Source organism: Esox lucius, chromosome 20 (assembly GCF_011004845.1).
Source record: "Esox lucius isolate fEsoLuc1 chromosome 20, fEsoLuc1.pri, whole genome shotgun sequence".
Taxonomy (NCBI): domain Eukaryota; kingdom Metazoa; phylum Chordata; class Actinopteri; order Esociformes; family Esocidae; genus Esox; species Esox lucius.
In genome coordinates this window covers 6452213-6479964 of record NC_047588.1, presented here as the reverse complement: position 1 = coordinate 6479964, position 27752 = coordinate 6452213, and the positions used below count along the sequence as shown (strand labels likewise).

Here is a 27752-nt window from a genome sequence, read left to right as displayed (position 1 = left end):
AGAGAACACTGGTCACCCATGATGCATTGTGAAAACGGAGAGGGGGAAGAGCAAGAGACAGACCTTGTAATGTGCTTTGTATTTATTCAGCTCTCCCTCTGTTGTTCACACTTGGCACTCAGAACAGACACAAAACTCCAACGCGTCGGCGCTCGATGCATTATCAGTGCCGGTCTAAGATGAAACCGCAATGTTGGAAAAATACAACTAGGTAAGGCTGAAGTAGATATGGACACATTTCACAGCGACTGAGGTTTTTGCTTGGAGAAAGCACTGTAGGACAACAGCCGTGCACATTGACAATGGTCTTGGTGTAGTCACATTTATTTATGGAAATCTATGTATTTATCTGACTGGACTCCACATTCTGTTTAGTAGTAGGGATGGAACGATACACCTGATGCGCATTGGTGCGTAGTCTAAATGTTTAAGACGCATCCAAATGGGTCCAAATAAAGCATACATCTGTCAGAAAGCCCATGAAACTGTTTGCATATGTTTTCTGTCTTATTTAATAAAGACGTCTGACTGTATTGCCATAAGAAGGATAGACATGATTTTCTCGAGGTTTACTGCTCAGGGTTATGTTCTGACCGGTGAGAAGTGGATGATATCCGGAGCTACAGTGGGGAGAACAAGTATTTGATACACTGCCGATTTTGCAGGTTTTCCTACTTACAAAGCATGTAGAAGTCTGTAATTTGTATCATAGGTACACTTCAACTGTGAGAGACGGAATCAAAAATCCAGAAAATCACATTGTATGATTTTTAAATAATGAATTTGCATTTTATTGCATAACATAAGTATTTGATCACCTACCAACCAGTAATAATTCCGTCTCTCACAGACCTGTTAGTTTCTCTTTAAGAAGCCCTCCTGTTCTCCACTCATTACCTGTATTAACTGCACCTGTTTGAACTCATTACCTGTATAAAAGACACCTGTCCACACACTCAATCTACATTCTTTGTAAGTAGGAAAACCTGCAAAATCAGCAGTGTATCAAATACTTGTTCTCCCCCACTGTATATAGTATATATTTATGAAGTCATTACATATTTCTAAAGTTCCAGTGAAAAGTTTGGACATACCTCATTCAAGGGTATTTCTTTACTATTACTATATTTCACATTGAAGAAAATAGTGACAGCATTTTAACTATGAAATAACACATGGAATCCTCTAGAAACCAAAACAGTATGAAATAGATCAAAATTGATTTCATATCGTAGTTACTTAAGGTTTTAATGTTCCATCCATCCATCTTCTCCCGCTTATCCGGGGCCGGGTCGCGGGGGCAGCAGTCTAAGCAGGGATGCCCAGACTTCCCTCTCCCCAGACACTTCCTCTAGCTCTTCCGGGGGGACACCGAGGCGTTCCCAGGCCAGCCGGGAGACATAGTCCCTCCAGCGTGTCCTAGGTCTTCCCCGGGGTCTCTTCCCGGTGGGACGGGACCGGAACACCTTCCCAGGAAGGCGTTCCGGAGGCATCCGAAAAAGATGCCCAAGCCACCTCAGCTGACCCCTCTCGATGTGGAGGAGCAGCGGCTCTACTCTGAGCTCCTCCCGGGTGACCGAGCTTCTCACCCTATCTCTAAGGGATCGCCCGGCCACCCTGCGGAGAAAGCTCATTTCGGCCGCCTGTATCCGGGATCTTGTCCTTTCGGTCATGACCCAAAGCTCATGACCATAGGTGAGAGTAGGAACGTAGATTGACTGGTAAATCGAGAGCTTCGCCTTGCGGCTCAGCTCTTTCTTCACCACGACAGACCGATACATCGACTGCATTACTGCAGAAGCTGTACCGATCCGTCTGTCAATCTCCCGTTCCATCCTTCCCTCACTCGTGAACAAGACCCCTAGATACTTAAACTCCTCCACTTGAGGCAGGCACTCTCCACCAACCTGAAGTGGGCAAGCCACCCTTTTCCGACTGAGGACCATGGCCTCAGATTTGGAGGTACTGATTTTCATCCCCACCGCTTCACACTCGGCTGCAAACCGTCCCAGTGCATGCTGAAGGTCCTGGTTAGAAGGGGCCAACACGACAACATCATCTGCAAAGAGCAGAGACGAAATTGTGTGGTCCCCAAACCTGACACCCTCCGGCCCCTGGCTGCGCCTAGAAATTCTGTCCATAAAAATTACGAACAGAACCGGTGACAAAGGGCAGCCCTGCCGGAGTCCAACATGCACTGGGAACAAGTCTGACTTACTGCCGGCAATGCGGACCAAGCTCCTGCTTCGGTTGTACAGGGACCTGACAGCCCTTAGCAAAGGACCCAGGACCCCATATTCCCCAAGCACCCTCCACAAGATGCCGCGAGGGACACAGTCGAATGCTTTCTCCAAATCCACAAAACACATGTGGATTGGTTGGGCAAACTCCCATGAACCCTCCAACACCCCGTAGAGGGTATAGAGCTGGTCCAGTGTTCCACGGCCCGGACGAAAACCACACTGTTCCTCCTGAATCCGAGGTTCTACTATCGGCCGTATTCTCCTCTCCAGAACCCTGGCATAGACTTTCCCGGGGAGGCTGAGAAGTGTGATCCCCCTATAGTTGGAACACACCCTCCGGTCCCCCTTCTTAAAAAGAGGGACCACCACCCCGGTCTGCCATCCAAGAGGCACTGTCCCCGACCGCCACGCGATGTTGCACAGGCGTGTCAACCAAGACAGCCCCACAACATCCAGAGACTTGAGGTACTCAGGGCGGATCTCATCCACCCCCGGTGCCTTGCCACCGAGGAGTTTCTTGACCACCTCAGTGACTTCAGCCCGGGTGATGGACGAGTCCACCTCTGAGCCCTCATCCTCTGCTTCCTCAATGGAAGACGTGTCAGCGGGATTGAGGAGATCCTCGAAGTACTCCTTCCACCGCCCGACGACATCCTCAGTTGAGGTCAACAGCTGTCCACCTCTACTGTAAACAGCGTTGGTAGGGCACTGTTTCCCTCTCCTGAGGCGCCGGATGGTTTGCCAGAATCTCTTCGAGGCCAGCCGATAGTCCTTCTCCATGGCCTCACCGAACTCCTCCCAGGCCCGAGTTTTTGCCTCCACAACCACCCGGGCTGCAGCCCGCTTGGCCTGTCGGTACCCGTCAGCTGCCTCAGGAGTCCCACAAGCCAACCAGGCCTGATAGGACTCCTTCTTCAGCTTGACGGCATCCCTTACTTCCGGTGTCCACCACCGGGTTCGGGGATTGCCGCCTCGACAGGCACCGGAGACCTTACGGCCACAGCTCCGAGCGGCCGCTTCGACAATGGCGGTGGAGAACATGGTCCACTCGGACTCAATATCTCCAACCTCCCTCGGGATCCAGTCGAAACTCTGCCGGAGGTGGGAGTTAAAGATCTCTCTGACAGGAGACTCGGCCAGACGTTCCCAGCAGACCCTTACAGTACGCTTGGGCCTGCCGAGTCTGTCCAGCTTCCTCCCCCGCCATCGGATCCAACTCACCACCAGGTGGTGATCAGTTGACAGCTCCGCCCCTCTCTTCACCCGAGTGTCCAAGACATACGGCCGCAGGTCAGATGAGACGACAACAAAGTCGATCATCGACCTGCGGCCTAGGGTGTCCTGGTGCCACGTGCACTGATGGACACCCTTATGCTTGAACATGGTGTTCGTTATGGACAAACTGTGACTAGCACAGAAGTCCAATAATTGAACACCACTCGGGTTCAGATCCGGGGGGCCGTTCCTCCCAATCACGCCCCTCCAGGTGTCACTGTCGTTGCCCACGTGGGCGTTGAAGTCCCCCAGTAGAACAATAGAGTCCCCAGTCGGAGCACTTTCCAGCACCCCTCCCAGAGACTCCAAGAAGGTCGGGTACTCTGCACTGCCGTTCGGCCCGTAGGCACAAACAACAGTGAGAGACCTATCCCCGACCCGTAGGCGCAGGGAAACGACCCTCTCGTTCACCGGGGTAAACTCCAACACATGGCGGCAGAGCTGGGGAGCTATGAGCAAACCCACACCAGCCCGCCGCCTCTCACCATGGGCAACTCCAGAGTGGTGAAGAGTCCATCCTCTCTCAAGGAGTGTGGTTCCAGAGCCCAAGCCGTGTGTAGAGGTGATCCCGATTACCTCTAATCGGAACCTCTCAACCTCACGCACGATCTCAGGCTCCTTCCCCGCCAGCGAGGTGACATTCCACGTCCCTAGAGCTAGTTTCCGTGTCCAGAGATCGGGTTGTCTAGGCCCCTGCCTTCGACTGCCGCCCGATCCTCTTCGCACCGGCCCCTTATGGTCCCTCCTGTGGGTGGTGAGCCCACGGTTTTAATGTTGTCACCTGAAATGCATTTCAATTAACAGTTGCCTTGTTAAAAGTTATTTTGGGGAATTTCCTTTGTAATGCATTTGAGCCAATCAGTTGTGTTGTGACAAGGTAGGGTTGTTATATAGAAGGCTATCGTTATGGCTGCACTGTAGTGGTGCTTCTTTGTTTTCTAATGGATCCAGCCCATGTTTTCACCCTCCCAGGTGTAACATATGCAACAAACCTTTTAAGAAGTCCAGCCACCTGAAGCAGCATGTCCGCTCCCACACCGGGGAGAAACCCTTCCGCTGTAACCAGTGCGGCAGATGGTTCGTCTCTGCAGGGGTCCTCAAGTCCCACCTCAACACGCACACTGGTGAGTACACGGCCTGCCCGCCTGACTCCGACCCGCCTGACTCCGACCCGCCTGACTCCGACCCGCCTGACTCCGACCCGCCTGACTCAACAAAACTCAACAAAACGGTTGCTCTCTCGTGGCTGTGCTCCTGGTTATATATAGGTTACGCAAACGTGTTATACAGCCGCTAAGGCGTTGGGAAACTGCTGCTAACCCATCCTCTCGGATTCTCCTAGGAGTGAAGGCCTTTAAGTGCGTTGTGTGCGATGTCTCCTTTACCACCAATGGCAGTCTGAACCGGCACCAAATCATCCACCAGAAACCCTACAACTGTCCCATGTGCGAGGACAGCTTCCGCACCAGTGTGCTTTGTCGGAGGCACATGAAGAAGGACCATGGCGTAGTAGACCGGGGTACGGACGTAGAACTTGTACTGTATTTAAGCAATAACGCATGGGCGGTGATATAAGGCCAGTACACCACCGCCAAGAGCTAATGCAGAGTGTTTAGATATTGGCAATACACCCATTACCAACACAATTAGAACAGCAAAAATGTGATGTCATACCTATGGTATACAGTAAGGCTTTCAGCCATTCTGCATTAAGGACTTGAACAATCTAGTCTATTATTTAGCAGTAAGACATGATGGGGTACAGTTATTTGATCATGTAACACCAATACTATTACAGTGTATCTGTTGGAAAAAGTTACAAATTCCATTAGAACAATGTCGTTTTTGTTTGGAATTGGTATAAAATCTTATATAGGGATTTTTGGTGGTTTAAATCTTAAATGCTGATTGGCTGAAAGCCTTATTTTTAAATATCCCCGGTATTACAATAAGTTACAGTTTACTGTACTTATCACGTTGGCAAACACATAATATAATAACAATAAAGAATGAATACATGGACATTTGAGAGAAATTCCAACCACATTCCTTGATAAAGGTGAAACATTAACTATGAAACCATTCATGCAAATAGAATGAACAGAAATGCAATTTCCTTATGTAGAAAAAGGTTGTGCAAGCCTACCTTTACATCAGTTGTTGGGGGTCCTCAGGAGAGGGATACAATTAGATAAAACACAGGTCATCTACAGCACGTGGTTATTTTCTGCCTGATGAGCTTATGTTTACAAGCATTTCTTAAAACATTTGAAACAGGACAAAAGGTGTAGACTTTCCGCTTGTAATATGTAGGTTCCCTTATAGTTATTGATGAAGAGGAGTGCGAGGATGAAGAGGACTGCGAGCAGGTTGTAATGAAGAGGAATCGGGCTGACATCATCACGTTCACCGAGGAACAGGCAGCGGAGTTGGCCAAGAACGACCCGGGCGACGAGGCGTCAGTGTCTGAAAAGGTGCTCGCCCAGTCGGCAGCGGAGCGCGACCGCATCAGCGAGATCAAGGACAAAGCGGTGGAGCTGGAGACAGAGCCCAAGTTCGCCAACTGCTGCAACTTCTGTCCCAAGAGCTTCAAGAAGCCCAGCGACCTCGTCAGGTGAGCCACTCACACTCTCTATTCTTCCTTTTAATCTGTCTCTGAATGTCTCTCTCGGATTGGGCGTTTTTGCTATTCCTCCACTGTTTGCGAGGGTCTCTTTTGGTCCAGCTGCTCAGTTGCCTGTGTCCCTGTATCTACATCTGTCTACCTCCATCTGCCTGTCACTCTTCCTGTCTCTTGCTGTCTCAATTTCTTTGTCTCCTTCCTACTCTCTCTGTTTCTCTTCTAACTGTCTCTTTCTATATCTGTGCATGTCTCTCTCAATTCATTTCAAGCTGCTTTATTAGCATTGCATACATTTTTACATATTGCCAGAGCATGTCAGAGTCCTCATGGGTATCTCCGCTTGCACACGATGTAAAACGTGCCACTGCAGATTGTGATATACAAGTTAAAATCGTTTTGTCACAGGTCTAGTGACATTTTAGTGACAACACTCATGCCTGCATATTTTACATTGGCAGGTGAAATTAATGAGTTGCATGATTCCAAATATAAATATCAAAACTTTTTTACAACTACTAAAATAATTACATGTGTGCGAGCATGTTTACAAGTATGCAATTCTTTTTTTACAACCACAAAACTAATTATAAGTTTACAAATCTTTTTTATGCCTTCAAGACTTATGTCGCTGTTCCCTTTCATACCTCTCTGTTTCTTAACTGAATTACCTAACAATGTATACATATTACCAAAGCATTTCAGAAGACAACATTAATTCATTTACAATGGAACACTTATTAATAACAGCTAAATGAATAATGAATATCAATGATAAACAACAATGACTAACAAAGGCCTGGTTGGCTGGTCTGTCTGACACTGTCCTCATCTTGTGACGTGGGACCACATGGTGCCCTTCTAATACACCGCTCACTCTGTTATATGTACGTTTCTTGCCTGACCACGTAAGCAGATCTGGCCTAGAAGAGTGAATGTCTCTTACTGGCTGAGTGACCACCCCTTGTTAAATAGCATAGTGGTTAGAGACCAAGACTATGGATCAACAGCTCCTGTGTTCAACTCCCATCACAGTCAAAACGCATTATACCTCAGGGTTTGTTCAGGACAGACTAAAACTTCACTGACTACACGATTCTCTCGTCTTTTCACTTGAAGAAAAAGTCAGTTATTGTCACCTATTTTGATAGTAATTGTATCAACATAATTCACGAATGGCTAATTAGCTCTTAAAACGCCCAGTTGCAAAATCCATACAGTTCATAGAATGCTATTTGTGGTGGCGGTAAAATTAATAAGAAACGTTATTCAGTTTAACACAATGCTTAATTGTGTCTAGTGAAATATTGAAAGTTGGCGTGATGTTAATGATCTAAAGTTGAAATGCTATACCAACTGTCAGACGATTTATAGCTCCGTGTCGTAGTGATTAAAGACAGTTTTGTAGGTGTGAGACCCGGGTTTGAATTCAAGGAGGGCGTCAACGACTATCACTTTTTATTGCGGGTCTGCTGAACTAGGCTTGCTTGGATTTTTGTTTTAAAAGTAGCTTTTGAAACCTAGAATTATGGTGAAAAATTTGGCCAAAATTCCAAAATTGGTGTATATTTTTTAAATGTTGTTCTGCTGTGGTGCAGTGAATGTATTTTTCTTTACAGGGAGCTATGTTTTCCTGTTTTCCTGTTCCTGTCTTCCTTTTTCAGTCTTCTCTCTCTCTTTTTGACGCTGTTTGTCTTTTTCTATTGTCTTTCCCGCTGGTTGAAGAATTTTCTTTGTCATTCCAGCCGCCCTTCACTCTTGGGCCTCTCTCAAATCAACGCCCAACTCATCATCAGTCCTTAAATAACCCACAATGCTTTACTGCTTAGCATGCAGGGCGGTCCCCCCCATCCCACATGAATAATGAGATGTCCCGATAACGGGGCACTGACCTGGATCCTCGTTGCAGCTCTGTCCCCGAAGAGAAGCCGTCCTCTCAGCCAGTACACCGCCTGTACTGGAGCTCTGGAATAAAGACGACCCACAATAGACTCTCCAAAGTGTTTACCATAACCCACAGCACTTACAGGCTGGCAGGCAGACTGGCTGGATGGCATTTATTATTTTAGCTGACAAGTTGACTAAGAAAACATTCTCATTTACGGCAAAGACCAGTAAGGTTCAACAGCATTGCTCAGGGACAGAAGGAACTATTTTCCCTGTGTAGTCTTGAGATTTGAACAAGCAACATTTGGGTTACTGATGAGATGCTATTGCCACTAATCTACTGCTCTCCCCTTACCTGCCCTTTGTGTGTTATTGGCATGTTTGTAATCTGCACTCACACAGACACACTGTCCACAGGGCAGTTAACTTGTGCGATCACTGCCAAACAAGCGTTTTATCAGCCAATTGGATTTTCTATCTCTCCTGCGAAGATTCATACAAAAATTCTAATGAAAACATCTGGCTAAGGAACTCTGAGACAAGGCCATTCTTCAAAGTATTTAATAAATATTTATATAGCATTTTGCATTTGTTGTTAATTAGTTTAAGTCAAAGGACCCGATTAAAATACAATTACGGAGTCTTTCCCAAACTTGGATTTGTTTTTGGGAAGAACTAGAGGAAAGGACCGCACAATCCCAAGGTGGCCTTTTATTGAAAAACAAAAAGCTGACACATTACTCTAAGCACATTCATTCCCATAGAGCACGTTTTGGTTTGTCAGCAAAAAAGAAAAATATCCCTGCCCGTAGAGAACTACCAAAGTTACCCAATACATATTAAAAAACTAAGTACATAGTCATTAGAGGAGTTAAACTGCTGAGTCACTGGCCTTGAGCCTGAAAAGAACACCACCACTAGTCACGGTATCATTTCACAGGAGCCTTGGTTCAGAATGGGAAAACATGAGAACGCCCCCAGGTCATAAATGAGTTATGCTTGTTGCGCTTAGTTTTTTTATTAAAATAATCTTATTTTGTATTTATTTTGTACATTATTCAGCTTTTTTTAATCCTTAACTTATTCCCAAAGCATTCCCGGGACACCCTCTGTTTTAATATCTCTGTCTCTCGCTCTTCTTTTTCTCTCTTTAACTCTTTCCTCTCTCTCTAGACACATCCGGATTCACACAGGAGAGCGTCCCTACAAATGTGACGAGTGTGGGAAGAACTTCACAGTGAAGTCCACCCTGGACTGTCATGTTAAAACTCACACGGGTCAGTGTTTAAGGGTGGCTTTATCTGGTTGAAACCCAGACGAGTCAGGATTTAGTGCTGCCTTCTATAGTCTGATAGCTGTTCATTAGCTACTGTGTCCGATGAGGGAAACATTAGCATAACAAATATTATATTTTAGGACTAAATAGCAATTTTGTTTTTCATAATTGGAAGGGGTAGTACTAAAATGTCTGATAGCCATGTTATATAAGACCATAGCACCGGTATGACTTCACAACTTCTTACTGGTCTAATTGTTTTTGTACACAATTAATAATACGCTGAACAAAATTATGAACGCAACACTTTTGTTTTTGCCCCATTTATCATGAGCTGAACTCAAAGATCTAACACTTTCTCTATGTACACAAAAGGTCTATTTCTCTCAAATATTGTTCACAAATCTGTCTAAATCTGTGTTAGTGAGCACTTCTCCTTTGCCGAGATAATCCATCCACCTCACAGGTGTAGCATATCAAGATGCTGATTAGATAGCATGATTATTGCTCAGATGTGCCTCAGGCTGGCCACAATAAAATGCGCAGTTTCACTGTATTGGGGGGGGGGTCCGGGGGGTCCGAAAACCAGTCAGTATCTGGTGTGACCACCATTTGCCTCACGCAGTGCAACACATCTCCTTCGCATAGAGTTTATCAGGTTGTTGGTTGTGGCCTGTGGAATGTTGGTCCACTCCTCTTCAATGGCTGTGCGAAGTTGCTGAATATTGGCAGGACCTGGAACACGCTGTGGTATACGCCGATCCAGAACATCCCAAACATACTCAATGGGAGACTTGTCCGGTGAGTATGCTGGCCATTCAAGAACTGGGATGTTTTCAGCTTCCAGAAATTGTGTACAGATCCTTGCAACATGGGGCTGTGTATTATCATGCTGCAACATGAGGTGATGGTCTGGATGAATGGCACAACAATGGGCCTCAGGATCTCGTCACAGTATCTCTGTGTAATGAAAATGCCATCAATAAAATGCACCTGTGTTGTCCATAACACACGCCTGCCCATACCACAACCCCACCGTCACCATGGGCCACTCAATCCACAATGTTGACATCAGCAATACACGCTGTCTGCCATCTGCCCTCCATCCATCCATCTTCTTCCGCTTATCCGGGGCCGGGTCGCGGGGGACAGCAGTCTAAGCAGAGATGCCCAGACTTCCCTCTCCCTAGACACTTCCTCCAGCTCTTCCGGGGGGACACCGAGGCGTTCCCAGGCCAGCTGGGAGACATAGTCCCTCCAGCGTGTCCTAGGTCTTCCCCGGGGTCTCCTCCCGGTGGGACGGGCCCGGAACACCTTCCCGGAAAGGCGTTCAGGAGGCATCCGGAACAGATGCCCAAGCCACCTCAGCTGACCCCTCTCGATGTGGAGGAGCAGCGGCTCTACTCTGAGCTCCTCCCGGGTGACCGAGTGATCACCCAGCCACCCTGCGGAGAAAGCTCATTTCGGCCACCTGTATCCAGGATTTTATCCTTTTGGTCATGACCCAAAGCTCATGACCATAGGTGAGAGTAAGAACGTAGATTGACCGGTAGGGCACTGTTTCCCTCTCCTGAGGCGCCGGACGGTTTGTCAGAATCTCTTCGAGGCCAGCCGATAGTCCTTCTCCATGGCCTCACCGAACTCTTCCCAGGCCCGAGTTTTTGCCTCCACAACCACCTGGGCTGCAGTCAGCTTGGCCTGCCGGTACCTGTCAGCTGCCTCAGGAGTCCCACAAGCCAACCAGGCCTGATAGGACTCCTTCTTCAGCTTACTTCCGGTGTCCACCGCCGGGTTCGGGGATTGCCGCCTCGACAGGCATCGGGGACCTTACGGCCACAGCTCTGAGCGGCCGCTTCGACAATGGAGGTGGAGAACATGGTCCACTCGGACTCAATATCTCCAGCCTCCCTCGGGATCCAGTCAAAGCTCTCCCGGAGGTGGGAGTTAAAGATCTCTCTGACAGGAGACTCGGCCAGACGTTCCCAGCAGACCCTTACAGTACGCTTGGGTCTGCCGAGTCTGTCCAGCTTCCTCCCCCGCCATCGGATCCAACTCACCACCAGGTGGTGATCAGTTGACAGCTCCGCCCCTCTCTTTACCCAAGTGTCCAAGACATACGGCCGCAGGTCAGATCAAACGACAACAAAGTCGATCATCGACCTACGGCCTAGGGTGTCCTGGTGCCACGTGCACTGATGGACACCCTTATGCTTGAACATGGTGTTCGTTATGGACAAACTGTGACTAGCACAGAAGTCCAATAACTGAACACCGCTCGGGTTCAGATCATGGGGGCCGTGCCATCTGCCCTGTACAGTGAAATCCGGGATTCATCCGTGAAGAGAACACCTCTCCAAAGTGCCAAACGCCATCGAATGTGAGTATTTGCCTACTCAAATCGGTTACGACAACGAACTGCAGTCAGTTTGAGACCCTGATGAGGACGACGAGCATGCAGATTAGCTTCCCGGAGACGGTTTCTGACAGTTTGTGTAGAAATTCTTTGGTTATGCAAACCGATTGTTGCAGCAGCTGTCCGGGTGGCTGGTCTCAGACGATCTTGGAGGTGAAGATGCTGGATGTGGAGGTCCTGGGCTGGTGTGGTTACAAGTGGTCTGTGATTGTGAGGCCGGTTGGATGTACTGCCAAATTCTCTGGAACGCCTTTGGAGACGGCTTATGGTAGAGAAATGAACATTAAATTCACGGGCAACAGCTCTGGTGGACATTCCTGCAGTCAGCATGCCATTTGCACGCTCCCTAAAAACTTGTGACTTCTGTGGCATTGTGCTGTGTGATGGAACTGCATATTTTAGAGTGGCCTTTTATTGTGGCCAGTCTAAGGCACACCTGTGAGGTGGATGGATTATCTCGGCAAAGGAGAAGTGCATACTAACACAGATTTAGACAGATTTGTGAACAATATTTGAGAGAAATAGGCCTTTTGTGAACACAGAGAAAGTCCTATATCTTTGAGTTCAACTCATGATAAATGGGGGCAAAAACAAAAGAGTTGCGATATAATTTTGTTCAGTGTAGAACTTAGGCAAATTAGGGGTTTGTGGAATACAGTGCACTCTGGAAATATTGGGACAGTAAAGTCAATATTGCTATTTGCCAATCTGCATTTAGTGTCAGTAGGCATAATCCAACATGAGGACTAGGTAATATAAAGGAGGAAACAGAATTTGAACCGTAGTACAAAAGTCAGGCATAGCCAAATCAACCATTTGGAATGTCCTGAAAAAGAAAGTATCCAGTCCAGGGTAAAGAACATCTAAGAACATTTCTTGCACCTGATATATTGACCATAATATAGTATTATTATTATGGTAATATATTACGCCTTATTTCTCTACCTTACTTACTACATTTTGTATACCATTGGATTTTTACATCATTTTTATAGTGATAACTTTGTGGATTTCTAAAATGTCCCTAAACTGAAATAATTTCCTAAATAAATTAAATTAAATTGTATCCAACTGGGTAAAAATGACATCTGGTAATGTGACGGTTAACAGAATCTCTGTGGTTATCACAGTAGCTGTTATATTATGTTCTCAGTGTTAATCTGTTGGTGGATGAAGTACACTCACCTGATGAAGAGAAGGTTTAATGAAGTAAATGCACTTAATATAGCCATACTCAAAAATGGGTTAAAATTAGATATAGTTATGAGTTAGTAAATGGAGTTGAAAGGGACCATTCTGAAAAACATGATTCATTATTCCTTGAATTTGTGTTCGCTACATTATGATTAACATATCGTCATAAATTACCTCTTAACGTGCCGTGGTGAGGAATTGTTCTGCTGATACATAGGATGGCCTTGTAGGTTTAATAGTTGGCTCCAGATTGGGGATGGAAAGTTTAGCCATTAGAGGGACATTAGTAGAGGATATCTCGTCACCCACGCACACACACCATGTTCTCTATGGTAATGACTCTGGCTGACCCCTTGATTCTGTACAAGACGTACTCACTTTCCCTGATTAACGAGAAGGCTCAGACAGTCCTAATCTTTCAAGTTATCATTGAAGAGCAGAAGAATTGTGTTTGACGGAGAAGGCGTCTGAATAAACTTCAGTAATCAGTGAAGTGACTTGTTTTATTGGGTGATTGATGAAATCGATGAAGAGGCATCAGTCAGTCAGACCAAATTGCGGCTTGATTCATTTGTCATTCCACTTTTTCAGGGCCTGTGCTGGTGAACAATAGTTTTTACTTAAACCGCACATTCTGTCGTCGACAGCCGTCGCAATGCATGTTTTAGAACATTAATCCAACTCTCATCACCCGGAAATAAATCCCTGGTGGCCCTTAGCCCAACGTCCAACCACAGGCACATAATTGCCAAAGCTAGAAAAAATAATGAGCATCAACTCCACAGAAACCTAATTTCCCAATAGGGCTGCTAATGGGAATACCCAGAAAGAAACGTACCGCTGAAAATGTTATTACTGTACCCTCCTGTTTCCCCACAGGTCAGAAACTGTTCGACTGTCACATGTGCAACACGTCTTTCTCCACCAAAGGGAGTCTGAAAGTCCACATGCGCCTCCACACGGGCTCCAAGCCCTTCAAGTGCCCCTTCTGTGAGCTCCGCTTCCGTACCTCGGGCCACCGCAAGACCCACATCCAATGTCACTACCGGCCCAGCTCGGAGGGTCGGAAGTCCAAGCGAACGGCGTCATCCAGAACCAACCAGAGCCACCATGACACAGAGCAGAACCAGGGTCAGCAGCAGCACCAGGCCAACTCGGAGAGCCTGCACCCTGTGGGGCTTCTCCAAGCCACTACCGCAGACCCCAACATCTACCTCCCAGCTAACCAGGTCCTCGGAGGTCAGTTTGACCAGAATCTGCTACAACAAAGCCTGGTGGGCCAAGCTCTCCTGCCCGCCTCCATGTCTGGTAAGGCCCCATCCATTCAGTCATCCTCTATGTCTGGTAAAGCCCCATCCATTCAGTCATCCTCCATGTCTGGTAAGGCCCCATCCATTCAGTCATCCTCCATGTCTGGTAAAGCCCCATCCATTCAGTCATCCTTCATGTCTGGTAAGGCCCCATCCATTCAGTCATCCTTCATGTCTGGTAAGGCCCCATCTATTCAGTCATCCTCTATGTCTGGTAAGGCCCCATCCATTCAGTCATCCTCCATGTCTGGTAAGGCCCCATCCATTCAGTCATCCTCCATGTCTGGTAAGGCCCCATCCATTCAGTCATCCTCCATGTCTGGTAAGGCCCCATCCATTCAGTCATCCTCCATGTCTGGTAAGGCCCCATCCATTCAGTCATCCTCCATGTCTGGTAAGGCCCCATCCATTCAGTCATCCTCCATGTCTGGTAAGGCCCCATCCATTCAGTCATCCTCCATGTCTGGTAAGGCCCCATCCATTCAGTCATCCTCCATGTCTGGTAAGGCCCCATCCATTCAGTCATCCTCCATGTCTGGTAAGGCCCCATCCATTCAGTCATCCTCCATGTCTGGTAAGGCCCCATCCATTCAGTCATCCTCCATGTCTGGTAAGGCCCCATCCATTCAGTCATCCTCCATGTCTGGTAAGGCCCCATCCATTCAGTCATCCTCCATGTCTGGTAAGGCCCCATCCATTCAGTCATCCTCCATGTCTGGTAAGGCCCCATCCATTCAGTCATCCTCCATGTCTGGTAAGGCCCCATCCATTCAGTCATCCTTCATGTCTGGTAAGGCCCCATCCATTCAGTCATCCTCCATGTCTGGTAAGGCCCCATCCATTCAGTCATCCTCCATGTCTGGTAAGGCCCCATCCATTCAGTCATCCTCCATGTCTGGTAAGGCCCCATCCATTCAGTCATCCTTCATGTCTGGTAAGGCCCCATCCATTCAGTCATCCTCCATGTCTGGTAAGGCCCCATCCATTCAGTCATCCTCCATGTCTGGTAAGGCCCCATCCATTCAGTCATCCTTCATGTCTGGGAAGGCCCCATCCATTCAGTCATCCTTCATGTCTGGTAAGGCCCCATCCATTCAGTCATCCTCCATGTCTGGTAAGGCCCCATCCATTCAGTCATCCTCCATGTCTGGTAAGGCCCCATCCATTCAGTCATCCTCCATGTCTGGTAAGGCCCCATCCATTCAGTCATCCTCCATGTCTGGTAAGGCCCCATCCATTCAGTCATCCTCCATGTCTGGTAAGGCCCCATCCATTCAGTCATCCTCCATGTCTGGTAAGGCCCCATCCATTCAGTCATCCTGTCAGGGTTAGGGGTTGTACCTAGTCGTACCGGTGTAGTGCCGGTAACTAAACGCTTTCCGGTTCAAATCCCAGAGCCGCGATGGTGTAGGTGGACCATATGCTGTGCCTGAACGTCTCCTAATTGGCTTAACATGTAAAAAGGTATAATAAGTACAGTTAAAATACTGAATTGACTCCAGTTTGAATTCACCTCAAACATTGCGCGTGCGTTCTGCCCGTTGACACGAGAACATAAATATTAGCATTTCTATCAGCGGTACTCATTAGTCCAGTTCACCCCTTCCACATTTGACAAGAAGCTTGCCAACAAACCAACCACATATCACCTCAGCCGTCAGTATCTCAGTCGATGGGTGTAGAGGTCGAAACCCGGACGCCAGCCTTGCCTACCTGATGAATAATGTTTGTAGCCACCTGGCTAGGGCTTATGACCAGGGCCTGAGGGGACACATGCGTACTGCTAATGGGTGCTACATCAGAACACAGCTCCACCAGTCAGGCTGCCAGCACTCCCTCAGGGCTCCCAGCCTGTCACAGTCGGGGACTTTATAGGCTGTGTTCTGCACAAGGCGCGTCTGGTTGTAGAAGCGCAGATGGAAAACGGGACGGGGTGGGTGGGTGGGTGTTTACGAGGGAAGAGTGATGGGATATTTATTCTAGCGGGAAATTACGCTGGAGTTGCATCGTCATGCTGTGACTTTAACTGTTAGGTCCCGCTGCTTCTTGTCTCCAGGCGAAACTGTCACTTTTCTCATATTTGGGGATTTCAGGTGGTTAGTGATGAGGAAGCGTCCTGTGTCACGATCCGTTTGCACTTCCTGCAGTTTTTGCCTTTTATCAATGGTAATTTTCAGGAACAAAATACTTTTTTTTCCATTGAATTAGACCTTAGCTAGAACTCTGATGCATTTAATGTGTTTTTTTTCTTCATCTATTATCTATCATTTGTTCAATCTGGTAGTGAGACAAAAAATAGTTAGAGAATCCAGTAGCATTTTGAAATTACTTGGAAATGGCTGGCTTTCACATTATTTCACATTATTTCACATTATTCTCGGCACATTACTATTTTTGCTACTGGCAGCCTATCTCTCTATCTCGCTCCTTCTTGCATGCTCTCTTGCTCTCTCGCTTTCTTCCTGTCTATCTCTCTCTTTCTGTCTTACCCTGTGTAAAACACAGAAGGCACAAGATTGAAAAAAGAGGATAAGAACATAAGCTACGTGATGTAAATGTTAACAATCCTTATTAAGTTTACATTAACCCCCCCCCCCCAATAAGCAAAGTGTCACCGATGATTTAGAAATTATTTTCAAAATGTCTGAAACTGTCACAGAGAATGGGGCCTTCTCAGCCAGCAGGGTTGTCTTGAAAATGTGCCTGTGCTTTTGTTGTCGTCATGCAGCCGGAGGGGACCTGACCGTGTCTCTGTCGGACGGTCTTGCTACTCTGGAGGGTATCCAGCTCCAGCTGACCTCGGCCAACCTAGTGTGTCCCAACCTCCAGATCTCTGGCATCGATGCCAGCAACATCAACAACATCACCCTACAGGTGAAGACTGTCTTTGTGTGTCAATACCAATCTCTTCCTGTTTCTTCCACTCTTCTAACTTTTATTCTCCATCCAGGACGTCGTCTTTATCTGTCTGTGGTTCTCTGTATTTCTCTCGCTTCTTTTTGTCTCTGTCTTTCTGTCTGTATCTCTCTCAACTCTCCATGTCCCTATTTGTCTTTATTTCTCCGCCCCCCTCGTGTCGACTCATTGAGTGTCTTATGTCCTCCAGATCGACCCAGCCATCCTCCAACAGACGCTTCAACAGGGTGGTCTCCTCTCCCATGCCCTGGCAGGAGACCCAGGCTTGACCGGCCACCCGGGCGCCCACCTCATGTCCACAGGAGACCCCTCGGCGCCCGGCCCCAACCTGGTCCTCCACCCACTCACCAGCTTGGCCTTGCAGTCCTCTGCCGTCGGCACTGGGAACGTTGCCATGGGCGGCCTCGACAACACAGGTGCATGGTGGACTCAAACAGGAAGTCCTTACAGGAATCCTAATGCGCCAGAGGGTAAACACTCTCTCCGACCTTCAACCTCAATTGAGCTCGCAGGCACCCGTGTCCCCATAAGGAGGCGCTAGAGCGCAACCAGGCAAAACATTTATATTGCTAACCCCCAAACCCTTATCGTGCTGGCCAGATGCATGGCCTTTGCCGGAGTAGGATTCAAACCCTGGTCTCGCAATTACGCAGCTTACAACGAGGCAATGTTTTTTCCTAGGGAGTTTTTTTTTTTACCTGCTTCTGTGAACTTAGACGTTGGCATGACAACAAGTGGCACACTAGTCCCTGTCAATCCCTGCATTTCTCCCGCATTTCTCTCTTCCCCATTCACGTCCAGACTAATGTCACCCATCAGTGGAAATAACAGAAAACAAGTGTCCTCAACTCCGGCAAAATTAGTTGAACCTGTCTGCTTCTTTTCCGATGTCTCTTGGTTGTTTTATCAACCGGCATACGCAGTGTCACTCTCTTGTTTGATGGCCTATATCCTCCTCTTGCACTCTCCAGGGGGTTCCACAAGCCTTCGGCTGCCGATAAGACGTGTTTAATGTGGCCTCGCGCCTCGCCCTCAGGGAGCTTGTCAGGATGACTTAGTTCCATGGGTGCTTCCGCACTGGGTAGATCCAACGAAACCACACGTTGTCAGCCCAAAGCCAGAAGAGAGGGGGCTGGAGAGGGAGGGAGAGGAGGAGGGAAAGTGATTAAATGCGGGGGCGGGAGATGGGGGTTGGGGGGGTCAGGGGAATAGAAGAATGGATGGATGGGCAGGATTGATTGAGAAGATGAGAGGAGGAATAACAAATGCCTTCAGATTAAAAGAAGGTTTACTGTCTATTGTCCAGTTTGTCTTCACTGCAGTATCGACTTCTGGACCTCACAGTTGTTCTTCTTTCTCCTATAGCCTCCCATCACGACCTGAGCCAAGTGTTAAGTAGTTCTGGACTCAGCGGTGCTCAGGAGATCACCCTGACCATCAACAACTCCAGCCTCACCCAGGCTTTAGCCCAGGCCCAAGCTTCAGCGAGTGGGACCAGTGGTGCTGGCCTCCACCCCCAGGAGATCACACTCACCATATCAGGTAGATTCACTAACAGGACGCTGCCCGCCTGCAAATGTCTGTTTTGAGACAATAACTCACGCCCGAACCCCCTTGTCAGCTATACAGCTATACGGGAGCACTAGCCATTCTTCGAACCGAGACGCATTGCTAGTTCAAAGCAATTCAGGCTAATGTAATTAATCAAAAGTTCTTTGTGGTGATTGTACAGGTAAAATATTTCAGGAAGAATATACAGGAAACATTTCCCCACCGCTTCGCTTGAGAGCAACACCTGTCTTTTTGTTAGGCTGTAATTGGTAGATTGGGCGGTTGACACACAGCACTTGGATATGTCTGATGTGAGACAGGACCCGGGTCTAAATATTAATTAGTCGTTCCTCTGAGCTCCCTTTTACCAACAACTTTTGTTGCTGCATTTACAATAGACTAATTAAAAGTTTCCTTGAAGATCAAGGCGTGTGTGTGTGTGTGGTGTGTGTCTGTGTGTGTCTGTGTGTGTGTGTGTGCACGTGTGTGTATGTGTGTGTGTGTGTGTGTGTGTGCGTGTGTATGCGCGTGTGTGCGCGCGTGTGTGTATGCGCGTGTGTGCGCGTGTGTGTGTGCGTGTGTGTGTGCGCGCGCGTGCGTGTGTGTGTGTGTGTGTGTGCGCGTGCGCTGGTATATCTCCGTGCTGTAGGTCTCATGAACACTAATCCACAAAGATCCATCTTGTCTGTTTTGCCTGAAAAACTACACTATAATAATCCTTAAATAATAACTATGTTCTCACACACATGTTGAAATCTGTGTGACTAGAAAACATCCTCTTATACAGAGCTCTCTGTACCCAGAACTTAATCCGGCTCGGTATCAGTTCCCCTTTGCTAACTCCTCTCTGACGGACCAATTTATTTGAAGTTCATTGTCAATGCATTTTGCAGAGACACCAAATCTGCACTAAGTCCAATCAGAAAGATAGAGACAAACATGTATTCTTGACGTGATGTGAAATGTCTCCTGTCTCAATTTCTATTTAAAGGGCTTTCTTAGCATTGCATATGTTGCCAAAGCATGTGGAAATGTATATGACTAAAATAAATAACGAAAGTCACAACCAGGGATGTACCCAATGAGAAGTGAAAGCACTGTGTGCAGTCTGGTTAAATTGTGTTAATAGTTTAGACAATGGCAAGGGATATCGAATAGGTGAATATTGCGTAGGTTCACAAGGTTGTTTAAGGTCCACTGGTTGGCCATTTCTCATGACAGTGGCTCGTTAATCGTTCTGCTGTGATAGCATATTACGGTGTTTTTGTAAAAGATAGGATAGTTCTGTCATCAATGGGAAATATGTGTTTCTGATGTAGAATTAACTTTGTCTGGGTGTGCGTCTCTGTTCTTGAAAGCCATGCTTGCTAAGTCAATGTTTTTCTTAACTTTGGGTCTGTCACAGTGATCGAGCAGTCTGTCAACATGTGCTCCCTGTTTGCTGCTAACTGTTAATCCCTTTGTGTCTCGGTGAAGGTCAGGACCTGCTCCAACACCAGGCATCCTCTGCGAACGGGGAGGTGGGTGCTGGGATTAGGCTGGGCGCCCACCAAACCACCAACGCCACCCTGAACCTTGGCAACGATCACCTCCTGCCTCAGAGCAACACCGGCATGACTGGTGAGGAATGTGGGCGTGTGCGTGTGTGTCTTCCTGTGAGTGTGTGGGCTCATGCCTTTGGTACCGTGCGTGTGCCACTAACGTGCGTGTGTTTACCCACCCACTGTGCCCACTCGGATCACATAATGAAGTGTGTGTGGTGTAGAGTTGGTTTGTTCGGCGTGGGTGTTGGGTCATTAATTAGCCTGCTAATCTCATTTCCTCCCCCTGCTCATCACTAGTGGAGTTTGAAGTAACATCACAATGCAAATATCATATTCTGTTATATAACTTATATCCAAACAACGTTTTTGATTCAACTAGCTAGCCAACAACCTGCTTCCCTGTATTCATTTTTTTGCACCATTCTGTTGTTGGGGTACCATTCCATTCCAATACAGAAAAACTGCTTTCAAGAAATTCTCCTCAGAATATCTAAAGCTGTTTTAATTCTGGACAGGTGGTGGTTTGCGTGTGTAGATCGTCCATGGGTCAGTCTTCTTTAAATATCGGCCATTTGACCTCTGACCCAGCCTGACCAGTGTCATCCCAGTCAATCCCAGTTGTACAACAGACAGCATGTCATATGACTGTGTGTGTGTGTGTTTGCTTGTAGTTAGCCATTGTGCGGTCTGCTGGGATTACGGCTTGAGCGGCCTGTTGCTGTAAAAATGCGTGGAGTGATTTGTTTTCCACAGGAGACATGGGTCATTAATCAGCATACTGATTGCAGTGCCTCTCCTGGCTCATCTCTAGTGGAGTTCTTTGAGCTGTCATCATTGCTCTCCTCTCAAATCAAGTGGACGACACATTCCGTGACTAACTAGGATTCAGTTGTTTTTCAAATGTATAAAGTCATTAACAAGGCCCTGTCGAGAGTTGACGTTAAAGAACAATTCAATAGTAAAAGCTTTGGTCGGACAAATTGAAGAATGTGTTTGGCGCGGCACACGGGAATGGCATTTCACCCGGCCATTCACGGTAAAATGCCTTGTCAAGGAGTTGCCGAGCTCTTCGTTAGGTGCTCCCGCGTGGCGTTACGGTGGTTTGGGCAGACAGGAGACTTGTCGAAAAGCAACTACGGCCTATTACCCTTGGAAGCATGTCACATTAGGGTTGGAAGCTGGGATTTCACAGAGAATTGCATTGCCTGTATCTAGGCTGTGTTCTGTCCGCCAGACAACATGTTTAGTTTCATTCTTTTTTTTGTTTAACAAATTCAGGTTTGGCTTCCCCGTTTCGTTCTGTTTGATGGAAATCGTTGAAATGAATACACTCCAGAGACCCCTTAGTAAATATCTGTCAAATGTGCGTCTGGTGTTCTCGGGCGTCGGCCAAATCAGCCCCAGTCAATTTCCACCGGCTTTCCTTCCTTGTTCATTTGTGAAGGCATGACACCAAATGGCGAATCATTAACATCTCTCAAGTGTTTCTGTCGAGTTGAACGCTGACCGATGAACTTTAATTACCGCCTCCTCCGTCAGTCAACAGCCTCCCCCCCAGCACCTCCCTGTCACAGACGGCTATCTCCCAGAGTCTGGTGATGTCATCGTCCAGCATGGCGAGCGACGGCAGCGTGACTCTCACCTTGGCTGACACCCAAGGCATGATGGACGCTCAACCTCAGTTCACGCTCAACCTCAACCCGCAGGTAACGGCGGTGAAACACGCGTGTACGCACACAGGCGTGCATATACTCAGTTACACAGTGACACACACACTCAGTTTTATTATTGCTGGGAGAACAAAAATTATTCCCATTCAAAATCATATTTCCCATAACCCCTTAACTTCAAAACCTAACCTTGCTCTTACCCTAAACCCCACACAAACTACTATAGTTACATTTGCCCTGAAGGTAGCTTCTATCCATAATGGACATGTAACTGGTGCAGTAACACACAAGCAGAAACGTACAGTAATTGTGAACATTTGTTCTCCACAGAGTCAACCGTACCACACTGTGCTCAGTGACCCAAGTCTGTCAGGTCAGCAGGTCGGCACCTCCCAGGAGGTCATACTGGTCAGCCACCACCCCCAGCAGGACTCTGAAGGATACAGGGTCAGTCACACACATCAAGTGGTAATGTGAATATGTCATAGTAGTCCCAGGAAGAATGGAGGATTTAGTGTGTAACCTCTGTACGTCGTGTGTGTGTGTCACTAGCAGCTGTTGGAGGAGGCACAGGCGGTGGGGAAGGAGGAGCAGGGGGAGAACCCGAAGCAGAACCAGTGTTTCTACTGCGACCAGGTTTGCCAGAGCGCAAACACACTGCGACGACACTGCAGGCAAGCCCACGGCAAGGAACGCTGTCACGTCTGCCGGGAGTGTGGCAAGGCCTTCAAAAGAGCCACTCACCTGAAGGTACACACACACACACACAAGGGTTAAAGAAGTCGAACGGTGGAGGGTTTGGGAGCTCTCCGAGACCTATCAACACAATAGACTTTGAGAACCTGACCCCAACAGATAAAACCTGCTGGCTGTTGCAGCCCATCCCAATGGGCTCTTTTAACAACAACGATAAATTACAGTCTGGGCGCTCTCATCTCTCACACTCTTCGTCCCGAATGCCTCCCGCTTTCCTGCAGTGTAATCATAGCCCAGAGAGCAGCGAGATTACGAGCTCACACCTAAAGTCCACTTGAGATTGTTTTTAGGCTGAGGGGGTGGTACAAACCTTTTCACCTCTGTTTCTCACTCAAGCACGTAGCAAGCATGACTAAACATGTTGCAGGCTGAAGGGGGAGAGGAGGGGATGCTCTCTGTGTCATAGCTTCACTCCAGCTTGTGCATAGTTTAAAGCTCTCAGGGCTGAAGAGTTGGATGTTTGTCCGTGTGAGCGCATGTACTTTTGTGTCGAAAATAAAATCTCTGGCTCATTTCTAATCCTTCTTGCTACTGAAAGCATCATTAACAGAATTAAACGTTCCGTCGCTCAGCTGTTCCATGTTAATCACCAGAATCTTGTAGCCATTGACTCAATCCCATTCTGTTGCCAGAGGCCTCTCGTCAAACAATATAATCTCATCCTCTATTAGGGCAAGATCTCCTGGTTTGGCTAGGTCTCCTGGTTTGGCTAGGTCTCCTGGTTTGGCTAGGTCTCCTAGTTTGGCTAGGTCTCCTGGTTTGGCTAGGTCTCCTAGTTTGACACAGTCTCCTGGTTTGGCAAGGTCTCCTGGTTTGAGCCAGAGTGCAAAACAGGAGAGGTGTTTTTGTAGCCCCCAGACCTCCATCTGAGGGGAAGAGTTGGGTGTGGGGCTTGACTCTGCAGGGTTGAAATGTTACTGTATGTGTCAGTACTGGTAGTAGTTAGTGTGGTTCACCGTGACTAATGAGGAGCTGTTCTAATAACTAATCTAGATACCGTTCAAAAGTTTGGGGTCACTTAGAAATGTTTTTTCAAAAGACAAGCCCATTTATTGTCCATTAAAATAACATCAGATTGATCAGAAATAGTGTTAATATTGTAAATGACTATTGTTGCTGGAAGCGGGTGATTTTTTATGGAATGTCTATATAGGTGTACAGAGGCCCATTATCAGCAATCATTCCATTTCAATGGCACAAGTTTATCGTCTTACACACCACCTAAGGGAGCTCAAGGGAAAAAGCCCCTTTAAAGGAACACTTCAGTCACACCATCATCCATCTGAAATCTCTTTCCTGCAAAGAGTCCCACATACCATTGATTTGGAAGACAATATAAGAGACATCTAAATCTAGCCCGTTAAAACAAAGAGCAGCAAACCAACCTCCAAACAACTGGACACCTGCCCTCCTGAACCCCGGTTTGATTGGATTGTGATTGCTAGTGATCTGTGACAGACCTTATTTAGCAGTGGGAGATTTGGGGAGCTAATTTAAGTGGGGGGATCATGTCACCAGAGTCCTTCTTTAAGAACTGGATTATGGATGCGGTTTGAGGCATGAACTGCTCTGTTATTCCAGCAGAAGTAGTGGGGGTTTAAGTCAGTGTGTCTTCTCCACCATGGTGCCCTCCGCCGAGACCAATGCTGAATAAATTAGTGGTGTTGTCTGTCGGTGGGGTGTGATGAATCGTAGCTCCTCAGCCCTTCTCCCGCTCCCTGTGGCCTCCCCAAAGCGTGTGGAGCCACAACGGCATAATGAACTGGGATCCAAATCTGGGAGCATTACTGGCTTGACACCGGGTGGGGATAATCTGCTACAGGATAAGACTGGAAATGGTTGGGGGGCTCAGGGATACTAATGATTTAGTATGTGTTTATCCGTGCGCCTGTGCCTGCACGCGCAACTCTTACAGCCATGAGACAGTTGTGGAAAGTTTGTTGGTCCGGTTATTTGGTTTTTGCTAAGTTTTACTTTTCTTAAACTTCTCAGTATGCTGTTGTAGCTTTAAGGAAACAGTTACTTAGCATTTTTTACCCTCTGTTACAAGTTTGTATTGGGGCTGCTATGCCATCCTTTTCACATCTTATGGCTAGGGGTTTGACTTTGTAGTTACTAGGCTGTTCATAATTACACTTTGTACTTTCCAGATTGTTCCTAATTAGATTTTAAAGTTTCTGGATGTTTTGTAATTAGACTTGGTTTGGTTCTTAACTTTGGGGTTTATTGATTGTTCATAATGAAGCTTTTGGGTCTCTTCAGTTTTTGTCTGTTTCTGAGATCTATTTTGTGTCTTCTGACCCCTGACCTCTTCCTGTCCCCAGGAGCATGAGCGTGTCCACCAGCGAGGACCCTCACTGGGCTCCCAGAGGCCCAAGTACTTTAAATGCTCCTCTTGTGAAAAGGCCTTCGCCAAACCCAGCCAACTCGAGAGGCACAATCGAACACACACAGGTAACGGCGCACATAACGCCTGAAATATGTCATAACTGAACCCCACAAGCCTTTAACATCAGATCTTATCAAGCAGAGTTCAAGTACAAGTAGAAAATTACTATGGGAATGAAACTACAGTCCTTGACCATCTGTCACACACTTTGAACACTTAAGAGACTTCAGGAGGAATATTTTGTATGTATTCCTCAATGGCAAAAGGAACCAATTGCATACGGATCTGCTTAGGGAAATGCAATAACATCGTCTCCCAAGGTGAAGTCAGTACAAGCCCTGCACAAAGTCAAGTGAATGTCTTTTTGCACATCCTCCTCAGACACGTTGCGTGCGCAGGAGTTAGGAAGTACATCTCCACGGTCAATCACTTCATCCAGATCGCTTGTGCAAGTTATCATGATTCCATTACAAGGCGCTTCAATACGGCTTTGATCTATTTGAGAAGCTTGAAGCTCTTCTTTCTAACATGCTGTTTTTTTTTTACAAGCATTCTAAACCACACAGGTCATTGACAGGTGAATGTTTATTTATTGATAGCTTACCAAAAAAACTGAGTTCCCCCTCCCCCTTTTGTCTGTTAATCCTTAGAGGATTATGATTTTAAATGGTCAGAATTCGACAGAAATCTCGCAACTAAATAGCTAGACAGTTTTGGTAATAAAATCACGCCATGTCTATTTCCTGGTGAGATTTTATTAGCAAACTTATCTAAATGTTCAAAATATATAAGTGCTCGTTTAGAAGCCATTGTGTTCACCAAATGTTCTTTTAATAGTGCCTGACAGTACAGTTTGAGTGGTTTCCTGTTAATTAGAGCTACTTCCATAATGGCCATGAACTTTGCACCAGACATAACAGGTCCCTTCAATTTTTGTCATATGTCGGAATGTATTTTTCACCGTAATGTTACCAATTATGCCATGTCATTATGTTCCAATAGTAGTCTAAAAAAGCCTCCTTACGTGACCTTTTCTTAATGGTATCCCATGGCAACGTTGTTCTTCATAGTCTGAATTGGCATTCTCCTTTCAGCCGATAATATAAGCTGACAAGACCTTTCATTTTTATTTGGTTTCATTTAATCGGATGTTAAGTGCTGCTGCTTCCGGCAATATCCTGCAATTCATCAGTCACTGCGTTTTAACTTTACAGAAGCAGGAGTTACATTCCGCGTGTCAAAAGTATTTGATGTGTTTTTTTATTCCTCCAGTGAATTGAAGCGCCTTTTTTGCAGGGCTGTATTGTCCTCCCTGAAAAGCTGACAAGGTTTCCCTCTGTCTGGGTCTGTTTTCAGGAGAACGTCCTTTCCAGTGCTCCCAGTGTGACAAGGCCTTCAACCAGAAGAGCGCCCTGCAGGTGCACACAGTCAAACACACGGGGGAGAAGCCCTATAAGTGTGAGGTCTGCAGCATCGGCTTCACCCAGAAGAGCAACATGAAGCTGCACATGAAGAGGTCGCACGGCTACGGTAAGACCCGGGGACTTTGTAGCTCATCCTCACTGCTGAAGTGTCGGAGTAGCCCGGCTTTGAGTGACGTGTCAGGCAGGAAGGAGACCCTCTGAAGAGCCGAGCCGGGAGGAGGAGGTGGGAGCTGAGCTAACATGTCCTTTATACACACTTGCACACACACACACACACACACACACACACACACACACACACACACACAGGAGAGCTATCTTGTTTTTACCCTCATGTGGTACGCACTCAGGGAGCACATCTGAAATGTGTGTGTGTGTGGGGGGGGGGGGGATTTGTTGTGTGTTTGTGTGTGGGGGGTGTACAGGTGCTTGCATGAGCTGAGAGGAAAGGTGACATTAGTTCCCAGAAAAAAACCCACTTGCTTTTCATTCACCGTTTGCATAATGAACTCATTCTGAACACCATGTCTCTGCCTCTCTGTGGATCCGGTCCATTATAAATCGAGATGGAGCCGGCGAAATGGAGTCCTATTCCGTTAATAGCACTCTACTGTACTTTGGAATAGGGCCCATACGTATCTGGTCAAATGAAGTGCACTATGTAGGGGAGAGTGTACTGATTGAGCTTCGCCCTAGATGAAGTACACTAATCAGCCAGGCACTCCAACTCTCCGTTTTGCAACATTTCTCTGTCTGGCAGACCTTTGACAGAGAAAGAGATTAGTTTACGATGACAGAACCCGTCGCCTCAGATCTCATTCAAAGGTAGAACTGGCATAATTATTTAATGCCATGGCCATGGATGTAACTGGACCTTTTTGCTTTTTCAAATTCAAATAAGTCTAATACATTTTTTAAAGCTGTCTTTACATCAGCAGTTGGCACAAAATGCAGATACCCAGCCAGAAACTCTAAAAAGCTGGTAACAACACCAAGACATTGATGCACAATATAGGATTGGTACCTAGGGAGAAACCTAGAGAAGAACCAGACTCTGAAGAGTGGCAAGTTGTCTTCTGGGTATGCGGGGTGAAGATTAGAGTTAGGGCCGCATCAATATTTTTTCATGTTCAAATAATTAGCATGTTAGAAAATACATGTGGGCAGAATGAGTAATTAGGCAGAATCCAGATCAGCTTACATTTTCATACTGGCTCCCCTTGGTAAAAGGAACTCACACTGGGGTTGAATGCTCCATTCTATACCTACTGAGAAGTTTGTTTT

General features: G+C 46.9%; 1 protein-coding gene across 3 annotated transcripts in view; it reads left to right on the top strand.

The window, feature by feature from the left end:
• The window catches only part of LOC105019332 (zinc finger protein 236), a 78478-nt gene that overhangs the window by 48743 nt on the left and 1983 nt on the right, over positions 1-27752 (top strand). For 2 of the 3 annotated variants that reach the window (XM_029115757.2, XM_029115754.2), the window contains 14 exons: positions 4491-4642; positions 4861-5037; positions 5844-6132; positions 9199-9302; positions 13788-14216; positions 16947-17092; positions 17325-17604; positions 18500-18676; positions 20162-20305; positions 21769-21935; positions 22230-22346; positions 22452-22649; positions 24980-25109; positions 26401-26574. In XM_029115757.2, coding sequence (XP_028971590.2) covers positions 4491-4642; positions 4861-5037; positions 5844-6132; positions 9199-9302; positions 13788-14216; positions 16947-17092; positions 17325-17604; positions 18500-18676; positions 20162-20305; positions 21769-21935; positions 22230-22346; positions 22452-22649; positions 24980-25109; positions 26401-26574 — 2684 coding nt within the window. The remainder of the gene's footprint in view (positions 1-4490; positions 4643-4860; positions 5038-5843; positions 6133-9198; positions 9303-13787; positions 14217-16946; positions 17093-17324; positions 17605-18499; positions 18677-20161; positions 20306-21768; positions 21936-22229; positions 22347-22451; positions 22650-24979; positions 25110-26400; positions 26575-27752) is intronic. The other variant, XM_029115755.2, reaches the window with a different exon arrangement.